The following is a 16,213-nucleotide window of genomic DNA, read 5'->3' on the forward strand; positions in this document are numbered from 1 at the left end:
TTAATGGTCATGTCGAGGACCACTGGGAACCATGACCGTGGGTTTAGTCCTCTGTATTTTGCGTAGTACCCGACTGATGAGGCCCAAGTACCTATTGATGAGGTAGAAGAAGGGGAGAACATAGAGATTAGATCCCCCCCCCCCTCAATACGTGGGCATGTATCCATAGCCGCTGCCTTGAGTTTAGTTTCATGCGACAAACATTGGTACGTGGCGCTTTAATTGGAATATAAGGAAGTCGATATCTGGTGACCATATTGCTTTGTAATCTCAGCAAATATTTTGGTTTAAATGTTCGTTTACAGTATTTAGCTCACCTGATAGGTAAGTTACTGATGGTCAAACATGTTTGACGACATACGGTTACCAATTGTTAAATAAATTGTCACATGATATCGATTTTATTCTGCCCAAGTGGTTTGGTATATGTCACCACTGTGATGTTGTTAGTTTATAAACGAACATGCAAAACGGTGCACTACTGAGCAATATGCTTCACTAATGGTAAGTAATTTTATTATATAGCACGTTTAAAGTCAACTCGCATTGGCACCAAGTGCTAGCAAAGCTCAGTATCTATATCAGGACACACAAGAATGTTACTCAAGAAAAAAAGGTAGAAAGCATACAAATACAATCCTCCTTCTCTGAAGAGCTTGAGGCTGCTACACAATTGCATTTACAAATGAATTCCATAATAACACTGGCCACTTAAAACAACTTTGGATGTTTGCATACCATAGAAAAAGGTTAACAAACAAGAATAAATGGACATAACACATGTATAGAGTTTGACACATACGTCCCCCCACAGCAGAATCAAGCTCCACTGTGGGGAAGGCATCAGAAATGTTAAGTTCTCTTCCTATGAAAAACCCCGAGGTCAGGTCCATTTGTGGCCTTACAGCCAGTCCGATGAATATACTCAATAGAACATGCATCAAAATTACTAACTAGGTTAATGCCCAGTGTCTAAGTGATGATAACTCCAGATAGCCCATTTGCCACCATATTCTAGGTATGGAATATAGTTGAACACTAGTATCTAGCTCACTGGAAAGATACAATGTTCAGTAGCTAGTAAAGCTGCTACTGATCCCAATACTCTATCACGTAGACGATAGGTGGTTGATGTGCCATAACTGATAGTATTAATGAATTCCAGATAGACAATTTTGTGGATGGGCTCAACGTAGATATCTGGATATATGACAGAGCCCAGGCTAAATACGTTAGTAGCTAATGCTGCTGATAGCTACATCCAAGGATAGTCTGTCGTGAATATATAGACATGCCATGACGTAATGTTCCTTAAAGTGTCAGGGCTGTTTTGATTCTGGATAGCTTCAGCTCATATTAGCCAAGTCTAGTCACATACATATGCGAGATGTGCAGTGAATGAAAAATGGCAATGCTTGCCATGGTTACCCCATCCAGGTAAATTGTGGTATACCCGAACCCTTATGAAGGGGTACTGAATAGTATGCATCTTTAAAGTCGATGTTTACCATAAAGTATCCTAGGAATCCATGGTAGCAGTTACAGATTCCATAAGTGGGTATACCTGATGAATATTTCATGTGGTTTTAATCAATGATGGTGCGACATTCACCATCTGTGGTTATTAGGGTACCCAAGGCTATATGGGATTTCTTATGACCCCTGGTATATTTCCCCAGAAGCTAGACCCTCATGTTTATTAGAGGGAGGGTAGACCCCATGCTGTACTGGTGGCAAGATATTAATTCTATTTAAGAGTGATAGTTTCCCAACCAGGTGTGATTCCCTCCCCTCTGTTAGTACAAACCCTTCACCTTTATGTGATGGTAGGAACCATACTTATCTGTCTTCACTGTTGTTTCTTCGGTTTCTGGTTCCTTGTCTGTAGGGATGTTGTTTGTTGTGGGGTGGCGCATTTTCCATGGGGTCTGCTCTGGGCCCTGGCCTGAAAGGCTTACGGGATTGGCATGCAGGCCCCGAGCTCGCGTTAGAGGTACTGCTGACTGGTTTAGTGTGGTGCTCATTCCAGACCCTGCCCTCTTGAGCCGAATATTTTGGACACTTCATTCAGTTTTTTAGGCTTAGTTTGGTAACTTAGCCAGATAGCAGGATCTGTGGTTGTGAGGTCGGCGTTCTCACAGTCCTGTAAATGTCTTAAGTTGAGGGCAGGTTTTATGACTTCCTGAGAAGTTGCGGAGCATTGCGAGCAGTAGGGTCAGGTGTTTTGCCATACTACCCTGTCCCTCTGGGATGAGCATGCGAAAATGATAGCCGACGTCAGGGATATCAAATTCATTTTGAGATATTTGGGTTTTTAAAAGCTATGCTCAATGTACCCCCCAATAACGGTGGGCACTTTGAGTAAATGCAATTTAGGGGAGGCGTGATGAAATCCAACACCTCATGACTACCTGTCTTGGGGAGGTTTTTTGAGAAGAACAGGTAGTAAGCTGGCCGCCAGTTGAGACTGAAAAGCCATCTCGCTAGTGGTGGAGCCACATAGCGGCCACACCCAGCAGCTCTTCCTGATCCTGTACCTCAGCATACTCCTCTTCAGCCAGTGACCCCTCTTCTTGACCAGCCCAGCTCTGGTCCCCATCGATCCCTCGACAAGGGAGATGGCCAGTGTGGAAGCACCGGAGTGGGAGTGTTAAGCTCCCTTGGCAGACTTGCCCCTGCTCCTGAGGCAAGTCTCGCTGGAGTTTTTAGCTCCATGACCTTCCTCTGGCTTGGAGAAACAGATATTCTTGTTTCTTGTTTGAAGTGTTGATTCCATCTTCCGTGTTTGTCTCCAGCCTGAGGTTGGTCCTGACCTTGCTGTTAGAGGCTGTCTGCCGTTTTCGGGCAGCATTTCAGCGGTTCTCGGGCGGCGAGTCTCCTTGTCGGGAGTCTGCAGGGGTGCCGGTCGGTTTTTAAATTTTCCTCCAGTCCGCTGCTGTTGGTCAGACAGCTGTTTTAGCGGACTGGGCATCAGCGCAGCACCCGTGTCTGTGGGCCGCAGCGTGTGCGGTCCCGTTGCCGCCTCTCCCCCCTCCACTGTCGGCTCCTTTCCTGGAGTCGAACGGGGGCCGCTTCCCTCTGCTGCTTTGCTCCCCCTGGAGCAAAAATAAACGCAAAGTCGCTAGTTTAAACTGAAGGTAAATACTTACCTAACGGACCTTTCCTTCAGGCTTGTAGCGGGAGCTGCCTACTCCCGCTGCGTCGCCGTTGCCTGCGTGAACGCAATGTCGCGCATGCGTGCTGAGCGGGCTCTTCACGTAGTCACTCACGTGACTCCGAAGTAAAATGTTCTCCAAACAGTCTGACTGTCCCCCCCCCCCCCCCCCCCCAGCTTACATTTTATCTCTGTTTGCTTTGTTGTCACTTTCTCCTAGCTAACAATGATATATTCTACATTTTCCTCAAGCTGCATCTCTTTTGATGTCTCATTTTCACACCTTACCCGTCCTTATATCTGTGTCTCCCTCTAACTTTCAGTCTGAAGAAGGGTCTCGACCAAAAATGTCACCCATTCCTCTTCTATCCGGAGATGCTGCCTGTCCCACAGAGTTACTCCAGCATTTTCAGGCTATCTTCTGATTAATGTTATGTAATGGGTAAAGTGGCAACGGAGGGTAAACATTTGCAGCAAAATTAATACTTCTTATGTCTAATTTAATGAAGCTGATCACATGGTATATAAAACTATAGAACTTCTGAAATGTAATTTTGTGTGACCCAGAGTTAACATGTTAATAACCATTTCTTTTCAGTTGGAATAAGCCTGCCTGGGAAAGTTTGTATATTTATTCTTAAGACTTAAGGGCCTGTCCCACGAGCATGCGACTGCATGCGGCAAGCGCGACCTAACGTGGTCCCTTGAGCCGTACGGCCTCGCAGGGCCGGTCCCACTTCGATCGCCGGAGCCGTATGGAGTTGTGCGGAGCTGGTCCCGACAACGCGCGGGGCTCCGAAAAACTGACACTGTCCAAAAACTCCGCGCGGCAACGGCCTGCCGGCCTGCAGCCGCGTTGAGGCCGTACCCACCGCCTCGACGGGTGTGCGCAGCGTCTCGACGCCGTACGCAGCGTCTTGACGCCGTACACAGCGTCTTCGCTCGAACTTCACGTCAACTCGTACGGGATCACTCGACCTCCGGGCGTACCCCGCTTCCGGTTTGGTTGCGCTCGCCGCATGCAGTCGCATGCTGGTGGGACAGGCCCTGTACGGGACCACTCGACCTCCGCGCGGCCCCCGCTTCCGGTTTGGTCGCGCTTGCCGCATGCGGTCGCATGCTCGTGGGACAGGCCCTGTACGGGACCACTCGACCTCCGCGCGGACCCCGCTTCCGGTTTGGTTGCGCTCGCCGCATGCAGTCGCATGCTGGTGGGACAGGCCCTGTACGGGACCACTCGACCTCCGCGCGGCCCCCGCTTCCGGTTTGGTCGCGCTTGCCGCATGCAGTTGCATGCTCGTGGGACAGGCCCTGTACGGGACCACTCGACCTCCGCGCGGCCCCCGCTTCCGGTTTGGTCGCGCTTGCCGCATGCAGTCGCATGCTCGTGGGACAGGCCCTTTAGTTATTTTTGATATTTTGAAGCATTTATTAACATACTGTAAGAATGTATATAATGGAGCTATGAACCTTAACAGAGCAATTACCTCCAGTCAATGTAAATTATTTTACTGCAGCTATTCACCAGTGTCTTTGGTGTTGGTGTGAAGACAGCTGACAAGTGGTATGGACTAGGCTTTCGGACTTTGGAGGAAATAAAAGCAACAAAGGATATCACGTTTACCAAAATGCAGAGGGCAGGTAATATTTGGAATAGTGAATTGTACATATATTGTGCACAGTATTAACACAATGGGCAAAACCATACTCGTCAATGATTATGTTTATTTCAATTCTCCCTTTGCTTCTTCCCTGCTTCTATATGGATTGTGATTAATATGTTGACACCAAGGCAAAGGTAAGCTCAAATTTGTTGCAGTAACATCTGTGTGTTGAGAATCGTGGCAGGTTGGTTTTGAATTTCCTTCCTAATCTTGATACAAGAATGTCATAAACTGATGCTATGAGTTTGCCTTTGTTTTCATAGAAACATAGAAAATAGGTGCAGGAGGAGGCCATTTGGCCCATCGATTCATTGTGATCATGGTTGATCATCCACAATCAGTAACTCATGCCTGCCTTCTCCCCATATCCTTTCATTCCACTAGCCCCTAGAGCTCTATCTAACTCTCTTTTAAATTCATTCAGTGAATTGGCCTCTACTGCCTTCTGTGGCAGAGAATTCCACAAATTCACAACTCTCTGGGTGAAAACGTTTTTTTCACATCTCAGTTTTAAATGGCCTCCCATTTATTCTTAGACTGTGGCCTCTGGTTCTGGACTCCCCCAACATTGGAACATTTTTCCTGCATCTAGCTTGTCCAGTCCTTTTATAATTTTATACATTTCTATAAGACTTCCTCTCATCCTTCTAAATTCCAGTGAATACAAGCCCAGTCTTTCCATTCTTTCCTCATATGACAGTCCCGCCATCCCGGGAATTAATCTCGTGAACCCACGCTGCACTGCCTCAAATAGCAAGGATGTCCTTCCTCAAATTAGGAGACCAAAACTGCACACAATACTCCAGATGTGGTCTCACCAGGGCCCTGTACAACTGCAAGAGGACCTCTTTACTCCTATATTCACATTTTCATAGAACATTGAACAGTATAGCACAGAAACAAGACCTTCGACCCCCAATGTCTGTGCCAAACATGTGCCTCTGCCTGCATTCGATCCACATCCCTGCTTTCCTTGCACATCCATGTCCTTCGATCATCATCGGCCACCCTTTCCTAATAATGTTAGTGGAGACTCAAACGTTGGTCTATTTTCTTCTCATCTATCTCTATGACCTTTCACATTAGCAAAAACAGAAGAGCTGCTCGAGGAACCCAATGGATCTGACAGCATTTCTGGAGGGAAATCAGAGCTGGTGGACATTGCAGGTTGAGATGCTTCATCTACACTGAAAAAGAAGAGGGGAGGTAGCCAATATAATGGGGTATGGGAGGGGGAGGGCAAGAGCTAACACAATCAGGTGCAGAGGGAACGAAGGGTAAATATGTTTTGGACCTATTCTAGCCACATGTTCCAGCATCTGTATCTCTTGTGCCTTATTTCACCAGGACTGGCTTGCGGAAGTTGACATTAAGCTGACATTGGCAAGATCACATCAGAATTCTTTATGCGCTCTCTGCTTTTCTGCTCTAGAAAATCTTCCATGTAGACGTCGGGATTAATAGACTTAGTGAAATCAATAATGTGCTGGTGTATAAGTAGCAGTATTAAGGGCCTGTCCCACTGTACGAGTTTACCCAAGAGCTCTCCCGAGTTTAAAAAAAAATCAAACTCATGGTAAGTACGTAGAATGTACGTAGCGGGTATGTCGGAGCTCGGGACGTCTCTTAGCAGCTTGTAAGGCTAACGACAGGTACTCGGGAAACGAGGTAAGCTCGGGAAGATTTTTCAGCAGTGCGGAGAGTGTCCACTAGAGTCCCCGAGTACCTACGAACAGTTATTACCGTAATTCTCCGAGGTCTAATCAGGGGAAACACGGGAGAACTCATGAATTATCTCGTACAGTGGGACAGGGGACTTAACTGTGGGAGTGGGCTTGCTCTTGGTGTTTGGAATCCTGCTATTGGCACCATTCGTCTGAGCTGGCCTCAAACAATGACACTTGCTCAGGGTTGAGATCTGTTTTAACTTGTAATAAGCTCACTCTAATGAGGCTTAACATCTTGTGCAAGATGACAGCTTTCATTTTAGTTTACTTTATATTATCACATGCGCCGTCGGTACAGTGCATAGTTTTTATTGCATGTGATTCAGTCACAGAAAAGACTGTATATGATTACAATCAAGCCACTACAGTGCACAGATAAAGTATAAAAGGTGCAAGATAAAGTACGATTAAAGATAGTTCAAAGGTCTTCAATGAGGTAGATGGGAAGTCAAGACTGCACCAACTGGTGAGTGGACAGTTCAGTTGCTGATAACAGTTGTGAAGAAACTTTAAAATGGAATGATATAGGATATTAAAAATGGAATGATATTAGACTATAACATGTTCCATGACTGAAAGCCCTGTCCCAAGGTACGAGTTCATTCCAAGAGCTCTCCTGAGTTTGCCCTGATTCAAACTCGGAGATTTACGGTAATGGCCACTCGTTGGTACTCGGGGCTCTCGTGGACATTTTTCAACACGTTGAAAAATCTTCACTAGTCTTCCCGTGCTTACCTGCCGTTAGCGAGTCTTCCCGAGTACCTGCCGTTAGCGATACGAGCCGCTAAGAGACGTCCCCGAGCTCCGACGTACCCGCTATGTTCATTCTCCGTGCTTACCACGAGTTTGATTTTTTTTTAACTCGGGAGAGCTCTTGGAATGAACTCGTACCGTGGGACAGGGCTTTAAGGAACATAATATGATCTAATTTGTCTGTATATAGCTCTTCATGTTTTTGTTCTGATATTAGCTTTAATTTGATATGTCGTGCCTTCAATTTCACCAAACAAAAACACAGTCTTCTGATAGTTTAGTTGACTTTATTCATAGAAAGATCTGATAAAAACAAGAAAATATCACATAACTATTCCTTTGCTCATTAATTAACAATATACTCAATTTGTCATTTGTCATTCTTTGACCAAATCAAAAGCAAATCAATTGTTATAAATATTTAATTGGATATTCTTATGGAATATCATTATAACAAGGCGTAATACTAATAATAAAAGAAAAAATAGCTATTGCCAGTAACTTCAAAGATGTCACCTCCAGACAAGTGTCCCTAGTGGCGGCGCGGCTCTGGCTGCAGCGGCTCTCCGGCAGTCCTGTTTGTTTTGTGTTTTTTGGGTTGTTTATTTTCGTTTTGGTTAGTCTAGTTTTGGTTTTTAGTTTGTGTTTTTGGGGGGGGGGGGGGTTGAAACGGGGCTTGCTGTCTCTCCCTGCGGGGGAATGCGACTTTTTTGTCGTATTCCCCTTCTCTGCCTCCGTCTGCGCTGAGGCCTAATGGCGGAGCTGGCGACCTCGAGGCTCAGGAGGCAGAGCCCGCCAGGACTCGCACTGAGCTCGCTCCCGTGAGGACGGCCCGGCTCGGGGCTGGAACAGGGCTTTCGTGAGGGGCTGTGACGGCCGGCCCGAGGAAGGAACGGTGCTCCCGTCGGAGTAGCCGAGCTCGGGGAGGTACGGCGTTCCCAGCCCGAGGGAGGAGCGGCGCCCGGTCGGGGTGGCCCAGCCCGAGGGAGGAGCGGCGCCCAGTCGGGGCGGCCCAGCCCAAGGGAGGAGCGGTGCCCGGTCGGGGCGGCCCAGCCCGAGGGAGGAGCGGCGCCCAGTCGGGGCGGCCTGGCGCGAGGGAGGAGCGGCGGCCTGGCGCGAGGCTGAGACGGTGGCAGTACTCACGTGAGGGCGATCCGGCTCGGGGCTGGAACGATGCTCCGGGGGCTGGGACGGCAGTTCTGGTGGCGGTGGCCTGAGACCGGGGGTTCGGCCGCGGGCCAGCGGCTGCGTCAGCAGGTCTGGTGAGCGGCAGCTTCGACTACCCCGGGCCGCGGTGTTTGAGCCGTAGGACAGGTTTTAACATCGCCCGGGGGGTATCGCCTCAGTGCAGAAGGAGAAGAGGAGGGAAGAGACTGCAGCCCTAAGACTTTTGCCTCCATCACAGTGAGGAGATGTTGGGTGGACTCACTGTGGTGGATGTTAATATGTGTTTATTGTTGTTTTTTATTGTATTGTATTGTATGTATGACTGCTTAAATTTCGTTCAGACTTCGGTCTGGATGACAATAAAAGGCTATTCTTCTACATCAGTCAGCGCCATATGATTTGTTACCTTCTCACCGATGTTCATAGTTCGACTAAAATGATTCTTCTAAACTAAACTGCCTTCAATTGCAGACACCTAAAAGAGACTAACAGCCCTGTCCCACTGTACTAGTTAAAAAAAAAAAATCAAACTCGTGGTAAGCACGTAGAATGTACGTAGCGGGTACATTGGAGCTCGGGGACATCTCTTAGTGGCTCGTAACGCTAACGGTAGGTACTCGGGAAACGCGGTAAGCTCGGGAAGACTCGTGAAGATTTTTCAACATGTTGAAAAATGTCCACGAGAGCCCCGAGTACCGACGAGCGGCCATTACCGTAAATCTCCGAGTTCGAATCAGGGCAAACTTGGGGAGAACTCTTGAATGAACTCGTACAGTTGGACAGGGCTTTTATGACTTTGGTCATCGGCAAAGATCAACAATGGAAATTTGCAGATATTAGCCCAGGTCATGCTTGCTGTAGGAAATTATAAGGTTTTATTAAACAACTGAAGAAAAGGAGATAGCAATAGATATAAACATATTCATATTATAATGTAGTGGAATATAACATTCGTTATTTGACTGATTTGGGCAACAAAATTCCAGCAACTGGAGGCGATACTCCTTGACTATCAAACTGGCTAGAAATCAGCGGTGGCAGTTCCTTGGACAATCAGGGACTATTCCCCTTCATTTAAATCTCATGTTAAACAAAAGAGTTGAAGGAGAATACTTATTACACACTGAAATAATGTAGCCCACTTTGATGGAGTTGACCCAATTTCACCTATTTAAATAAATCATACCTCCATTGAGTGAGGAAATGTTGACCTGATCTCCCTCATCATCACAGCACTCATCCATGCCCACCACCCTCATGCCCCTTACCTCACCAAAGACACCCTTTCTGGGTGTGGCCCATAGACCTTAAACACGGCCACACTGTAGAGTCTGAAGAAGGTTCTCGACCCGAAATGTCACCCGTTCCCTCTCTCCAGAGATGCTGCCTGTCACGTTGAATTACTCCGGCATTTTGTGTGTATCTTTGGTGTAAACTAGCATCTACCGTTCCTTCCTACATACTGTAGATGTAGCTCCAACATCTTTATTTATTGCAAGGCAATAATTGAATCTGGACTTGAGAGAAAGAAAACCAACTGCAAGTTTGGTTTAATAGCTGGACAGCTATAATAATGGCTGACAATGTGGAAGTTATTGAACTGCCTAAACTTAATAACCAGTCCCTTCCTGAAATGGTATTTACTGTTCTTTGTTGTCCATGGTTTTGCTGCTAATGCACTGTGCTTAAAGAGGCTGGAGGAAAGATTGAAGTCTCTTACTTGTAAATGTTACTGAAACTGGCATTTTACCTAAACAAATGAGGTGAGAGTTATATTCCAGTCTTTCCCATTCTGACAAAAAAGTCTTCAAACTGAGTATTTCATGCATTTTCCTCGACTTCAGAATTCCAACAACTGCCATAGTTTGTATCTCACAGCTCCTGCATTGTTTCTCCTTGCTCTTCGCTATTCTCATTCATTTCCTTGTCTTTACATTTCCTCCAGACAGCCCAGCCACAATGAACAAGCCTTCACCTCCCTCACTCTAGTGGGTAGCATCTTCACTGTCTCTTGTTCTCCAAACTTTCACACCAATTCCCTTTGTTCTTTCCATTTCCTTTCATAGAAACATAGAAACATAGAAATTAGGTGCAGGAGTAGGCCATTCGGCCCTTCGAGCCTGCACCGCCATTCAATATGATCATGGCTGATCATCCAACTCAGTATCCCGTACCTGCCTTCTCTCCATACCCTCTGATCCCCTTAGCCACAAGGGCCACATCTAACTCCCTCTTAAATATAGCCAATGAACTGGCCTCGACTACCCTCTGTGGCAGAGAGTTCCAGAGATTCACCACTCTCTGTGTGAAAAAAGTTCTTCTCATCTCGGTTTTAAAGGATTTCCCCCTTATCCTTAAGCTGTGACCCCTTGTCCTGGACTTCCCCAACATCGGAGCAATCTTCCTGCATCTAGCCTGTCCAACCCCTTAAGAATTATGTAAGTTTCTATAAGATCCCCTCTCAATCTCCTAAATTCTAGAGAGTATAAACCAAGTCTATCCAGTCTTTCTTCATAAGACAGTCCTGACATCCCAGGAATCAGTCTGGTGAACCTTCTCTGCACTCCCTCTATGGCAATAATGTCCTTCCTCAGATTTGGAGACCAAAATTGTACGCAATACTCCAGGTGTGGTCTCACCAAGACCCTGTACAACTGTAGTAGAACCTCCCTGCTCCTATACTCAAATCCTTTTGCTATGAAAGCTAACATACCATTCGCTTTCTTCACTGCCTGCTGCACCTGCATGCCTACTTTCAATGACTGGTGTACCATGACACCCAAGTCTCGCTGCATCTCCCCTTTTCCTAGTCGGCCACCATTTAGATAATAGTCTGCTTTCCTGTTTTTGCCACCAAAATGGATAACCTCACATTTATCCACATTATACTGCATCTGCCAAACATTTGCCCACTCACCCAGCCTATCCAAGTCACCTTGCAGTCTCCTAGCATCCTCCTCACAGCTAACACTGCCCCCCAGCTTAGTGTCATCCGCAAACTTGGAGATATTGCCTTCAATTCCCTCATCCAGATCATTAATATATATTGTAAATAGCTGGGGTCCCAGCACTGAGCCTTGCGGTACCCCACTAGTCACTGCCTGCCATTGTGAAAAGGACCCGTTTACTCCTACACTTTGCTTCCTGTTTGCCATCCAGTTCTCTATCCACATCAATACTGAACCCCCAATGCCGTGTGCTTTAAGTTTGTATACTAATCTCTTATGTGGGACCTTGTCGAAAGCCTTCTGGAAGTCCAGATACACCACATCCACTGGTTCTCCCCTATCCACGCTACTAGTTACACCCTCGAAAAATTCTATAAGATTCGTCAGACATGATTTACCTTTTGTAAATCCATGCTGACTTTGTCCAATGATTTCACCACTTTCCAAATGTGCTGCTATCCCATCTTTAATAACTGACTCTAGCAGTTTCCCCACTACCGATGTTAGACTAACTGGTCTGTAATTCCCCGTTTTCTCTCTCCCTCCCTTCTTAAAAAGTGGGGTTACGTTTGCTACCCGCCAATCCTACTCCAGAATCTAAAGAGTTTTGAAAGATTATTACTAATGCATCCACTATTTCTGGAGCTACTTCCTTAAGTACTCTGGGATGCAGCCTATCTGGCCCTGGGGATTTATCGGCCTTTAATCCATTCAATTTAACCCACACCACTTCCCGGCTAACCTGGATTTCACTCAATTCCTCCAACTCCTTTGACCCGCGGTCCCCTGCAGATTATTTATGTCTTCCTTAGTGAAGACGGAACCAAAGTAGTTATTCAATTGGTCCGCCATATCCTTGTTCCCCATGATCAACTCACCTGTTTCTGACTGCAAGGGACCTACATTTGTTTTAACTAATCTCTTTCTTTTCACATATCTATAAAAACTTTTGCAGTCAGTTTTTATGTTCCCTGCCAGTTTTCTTTCATAATCTATTTTTCCTTTCCTAATTAAGCCCTTTGTCCTCCTCTGCTGGTCTCTGAATTTCTGCCAGTCCTCCGGTATGCTGCTTTTTCTGGCTAATTTGTACGCATCATCCTTCGCTTTGATACTATCCCTGATTTCCCTTGTTATCCACGGATGCACTACCTTCCCTGATTTATTCTTTTGCCAAACTGGGATGAACAATTTTTGTAGTTCATCCATGCAGTCTTTAAATGTCTTCCATTGCATATCCACCGTCAACCCTTTTAGAATTAATTGCCAGTCATTCTTGGCCAATTCACGTCTCATACCCTCAAAGTTACCTTTCTTTAAGTTCAGAACCATTGTTTCTGAATTAACAATGTCACTCTCCATCCTAATGAAGAACTCAACCATATTATGGTCACTCTTGCCCAAGGGGGCATGTACAACAAGACTGCTAACTAACCCTTCCTCATTACTCAATACCCAGTCTAAAATAGCCTGCTCTCTCGTTGGTTCCTCTACATGTTGATTTAGATAATTATCCCGCATACATTCCAAGAAATCCTCTTCCTCAACACCCCTGCCAATTTGATTCACCCAATCTATATGTAGATTGAAGTCACCCATTATAACTGTTTTGCCTTTGTCGCACGCATTTCTAATTTCCTGTTTGATACCATCTCCAACTTCACTACTACTGTTAGGTGGCCTGTACACAACACCCACCAGCGTTTTCTGCCCCTTAGTGTTTCGCAGCTCTACCCATACCGATTCCACATCCTCCAAACTAATGTCCTTCCTTTCCATTGCGTTAATCTCCTCTCTAATCAGCAACGCTACCCCACCTCCTTTTCCTTTCTCTCTATCCCTCCTGAATATTGAATATCCCTGGATGTTCAGCTCCCAGCCTTGGTCACCCTGGAGCCATGTCTCCGTGATCCCAACTATATCATAGTCATTAATAGCTATCTGCACATTCAACTCATCCACCTTATTACGAATGCTCCTTGCATTGAGACACAAAGCCTTCAGTCAGGCTTGTTTTTACAACACTCTTACCCCTTATACAATTATGTTGAAAAGTGGCCCTTTTTGATTTTTGCCCTGGTTTTGTCTGCCTGCCACTTTTACTTTTCACCTTGCTACCTATTGCTTCTACCCTCATTTTACACCCCTCTGTCTCTACGCTCACACATTTAAGAAACCCTTTCCCTTTAACTCCATCCTCCACTATCCCATTCGACACCCCACCCCCCTTATTCAGTTTAAAACCACCCGTGTAGCAGTGGCAAACCTGCCTGCCAGAATGCTGGTCCCACACCTGTTAAGATGCAATCCGTCCCTTTTGTACAGTTCCCCCTTACCCCTAAAACAGATCCCAGTGATCTAAGAATCTAAATCCCTGCCCCGTGCACCAGTTCCTCAGCCACACGTTCAGGTCCCGTATCTCCCTGTTCCTGCTCTCGCCAGCACGAGGAACTGGAAGCAAACCGGAGATAACAACCCTGGAGGTCCTGCTTTTCAGCATTTTTCCGAGCTCTCTAAAGTCACGCTGCAGAATATTCATCGCTGGCATGGAATATTTAATATTTTCAAAATTAATTAAAATAAAACTGGTACCAAAACCAGAATGGATCATTTTTGGGATATCGGAAGGTATCCCTGAATTAAACGTGTATCAGAAGAATTTACTCAATTACGGGCTAATAATGGGAAAAAAGCTCATACTTAAATTCTGGAAAAATGCGCCCACACCAACAATAAAAATGTGGACATCAAATATGTTTGAAACATTACATCTGGAAGAGATGAGATTCCTCTTAGCAGGTAAAGCAAACCAATTCCAAAAGACGTGGTCTACGTTTATGGACCTATTACAAGCATGAGGTGCAATAGTAATTTAAAAAATAAATAAATAAATAAATGGTATCAGGACCTGGCAATGGGAGGTAAAACAACAAAAACAGACTTGGTTGGTAGTCTTTCTGCGGAGTTTAATGTTATAATAGAGCGATTGTCCTTACTTTCTTTTTCTTTCTTTTCTAGGGTCTACTTTCTTACTTCACTTCCTTCTCTAACTTCTTTTCTAAGGGGCTTTCTTTTCCCAACACTCTCTTGCACTTCACGACTCTTGCGCACTTTCTTTACTTTCCTTACTTCTATCTTTTTCTTAAAGTATAAAAGAAAAAATAAATAAAAATAAGAATATTCATCCCCTTCTTTCCGACATCGTTTGTGCCGACATGCACTACCACTTCCGGATGTTCACCTTCGCCCTTGAGGATTTTCTGCACTCTGTCCGTGACATCCTGGGTCCTGGCACCAGGAAGGCAGCACACCATCCTCGCATCCCGTCTGTTGCCGCAGAAACCCCTGTCCGTACCTCTCACAATGGAGTCTCCCACTACAATGGCGTTGCCTGTCTTAGGCCTTTTTGGTTCTGGCTCAACAGCCCTATTCGCATCGCAAGCCAGTCCGCCGCTCAGTGTAAACACGTCTTCTGTCCCGACAGCTTCTAAGTGGGTGAACCTGTTCACAAGAGGTACAACACCCGGGGACGTTGGCATTCCATGCTTCCCTCCCTTTCTCACTGTCTCCCACCTTCTCTCTTCCAGTACCTTAGGTGTAACAATCGTACTGTAGGACTTTCCTTCATTCCTTTCTCTGCTCCATTCTCTCCTTCCTTTCCATGCTTGATTTGCAATTTCATTCTGTTCTGATGAAAGATCATTAACCTGTAACAAAGGTTACATTAACTTTTATGACCTATCAAAGGTCATTACCTAAGGTCCATTAAATTTCTCTTCCTGCAGATACTGTCAAAACGTCGGAGAATTTACAGCTTTTCTTTTTCAAGTCCGATGTGGCAAAGTTCAATGTACTTTGGAAATATTTAACTAATCTTGCCTTTGTACTGCTGTAACCACAACATGAAACCTCTGCGTTACCTGGTGTATGGCCAGCAGACGTACGTGTGGTTGGCAGTGGCGTAATTCTCTGGAGACTGTTGCAACACTATGACCACCTTGAGATCCATCCAGGGATCCAAGCCCAAACCTAAAGGAGATGAGGAGACATTTCTTTAGGCAGAGGGTGGTGAATCTGTGGAATTCTTTGACATAGAAGGCTGCAGAGGCCAAGTCAGTGGATATTATTAAGGCAGAGATAGATTGATTTTTGATTAGTACAGGTGTCAGAGATTATGGGGAGAAGGCAGGAGAATGGGGTTAGGAAGGAGAGATTAATCAGTCATGATTGAATAGCGGAGTAGACTTGCTGGGCCGAATGATCTAATTCTATTCCCATGACTTATGACCTTATGACCTTATACCCTAAATCGTGCCACTATATTCACTGAAGTGTGCTGTTTGGATGGGGCCTGTTGCGGTTCCCACTGATGTGTCCCGTAAATTTGTGCATAATGTTATGGCGTTAAGGGAATCCGCAGGAATATAGATTTCAGTACTTTTGAAAGAACATTTCAATCAGAAGCAAATGGTTAACAGCTGTACCTCGGTACATGCGGCAATAAACTAAACTGAAACTGCACATATTCTAATTTACAGTAACCAGTTAGTCTACACACTGGAACATCGTTGATTGAAGAAGGGTCTCGACCCTGAAACGTCACCCATTCCTTCTCTCCAGAGATGCTGCCTGTCCCGCTGAGTTACTCCAGCTTTTTGTGTCTATTTTCGGTTTAAATCTGCGGTTCCTTCCTAATCACTACACGGGACGTCTCTGGGTAGTGGGAGGACACTGGACCACTTGGTGGAAACCCACGCGGTGGCAGGGAGAACATGCAAACTCCACACAAACAGCACCAGGATC

General features: G+C 45.6%; 1 protein-coding gene across 1 annotated transcript in view; it reads left to right on the top strand.

The window, feature by feature from the left end:
• Positions 1-16,213, top strand: part of dntt (DNA nucleotidylexotransferase) — a 367,455-nt gene that overhangs the window by 95,434 nt on the left and 255,808 nt on the right. Inside the window, exon 6 of the mRNA XM_033033629.1 lies at positions 4,672-4,795. Coding sequence (XP_032889520.1) covers positions 4,672-4,795 — 124 coding nt within the window. The remainder of the gene's footprint in view (positions 1-4,671; positions 4,796-16,213) is intronic.

This window comes from Amblyraja radiata, chromosome 15, assembly GCF_010909765.2.
Source record: "Amblyraja radiata isolate CabotCenter1 chromosome 15, sAmbRad1.1.pri, whole genome shotgun sequence".
Lineage (NCBI taxonomy): Eukaryota > Metazoa > Chordata > Chondrichthyes > Rajiformes > Rajidae > Amblyraja > Amblyraja radiata.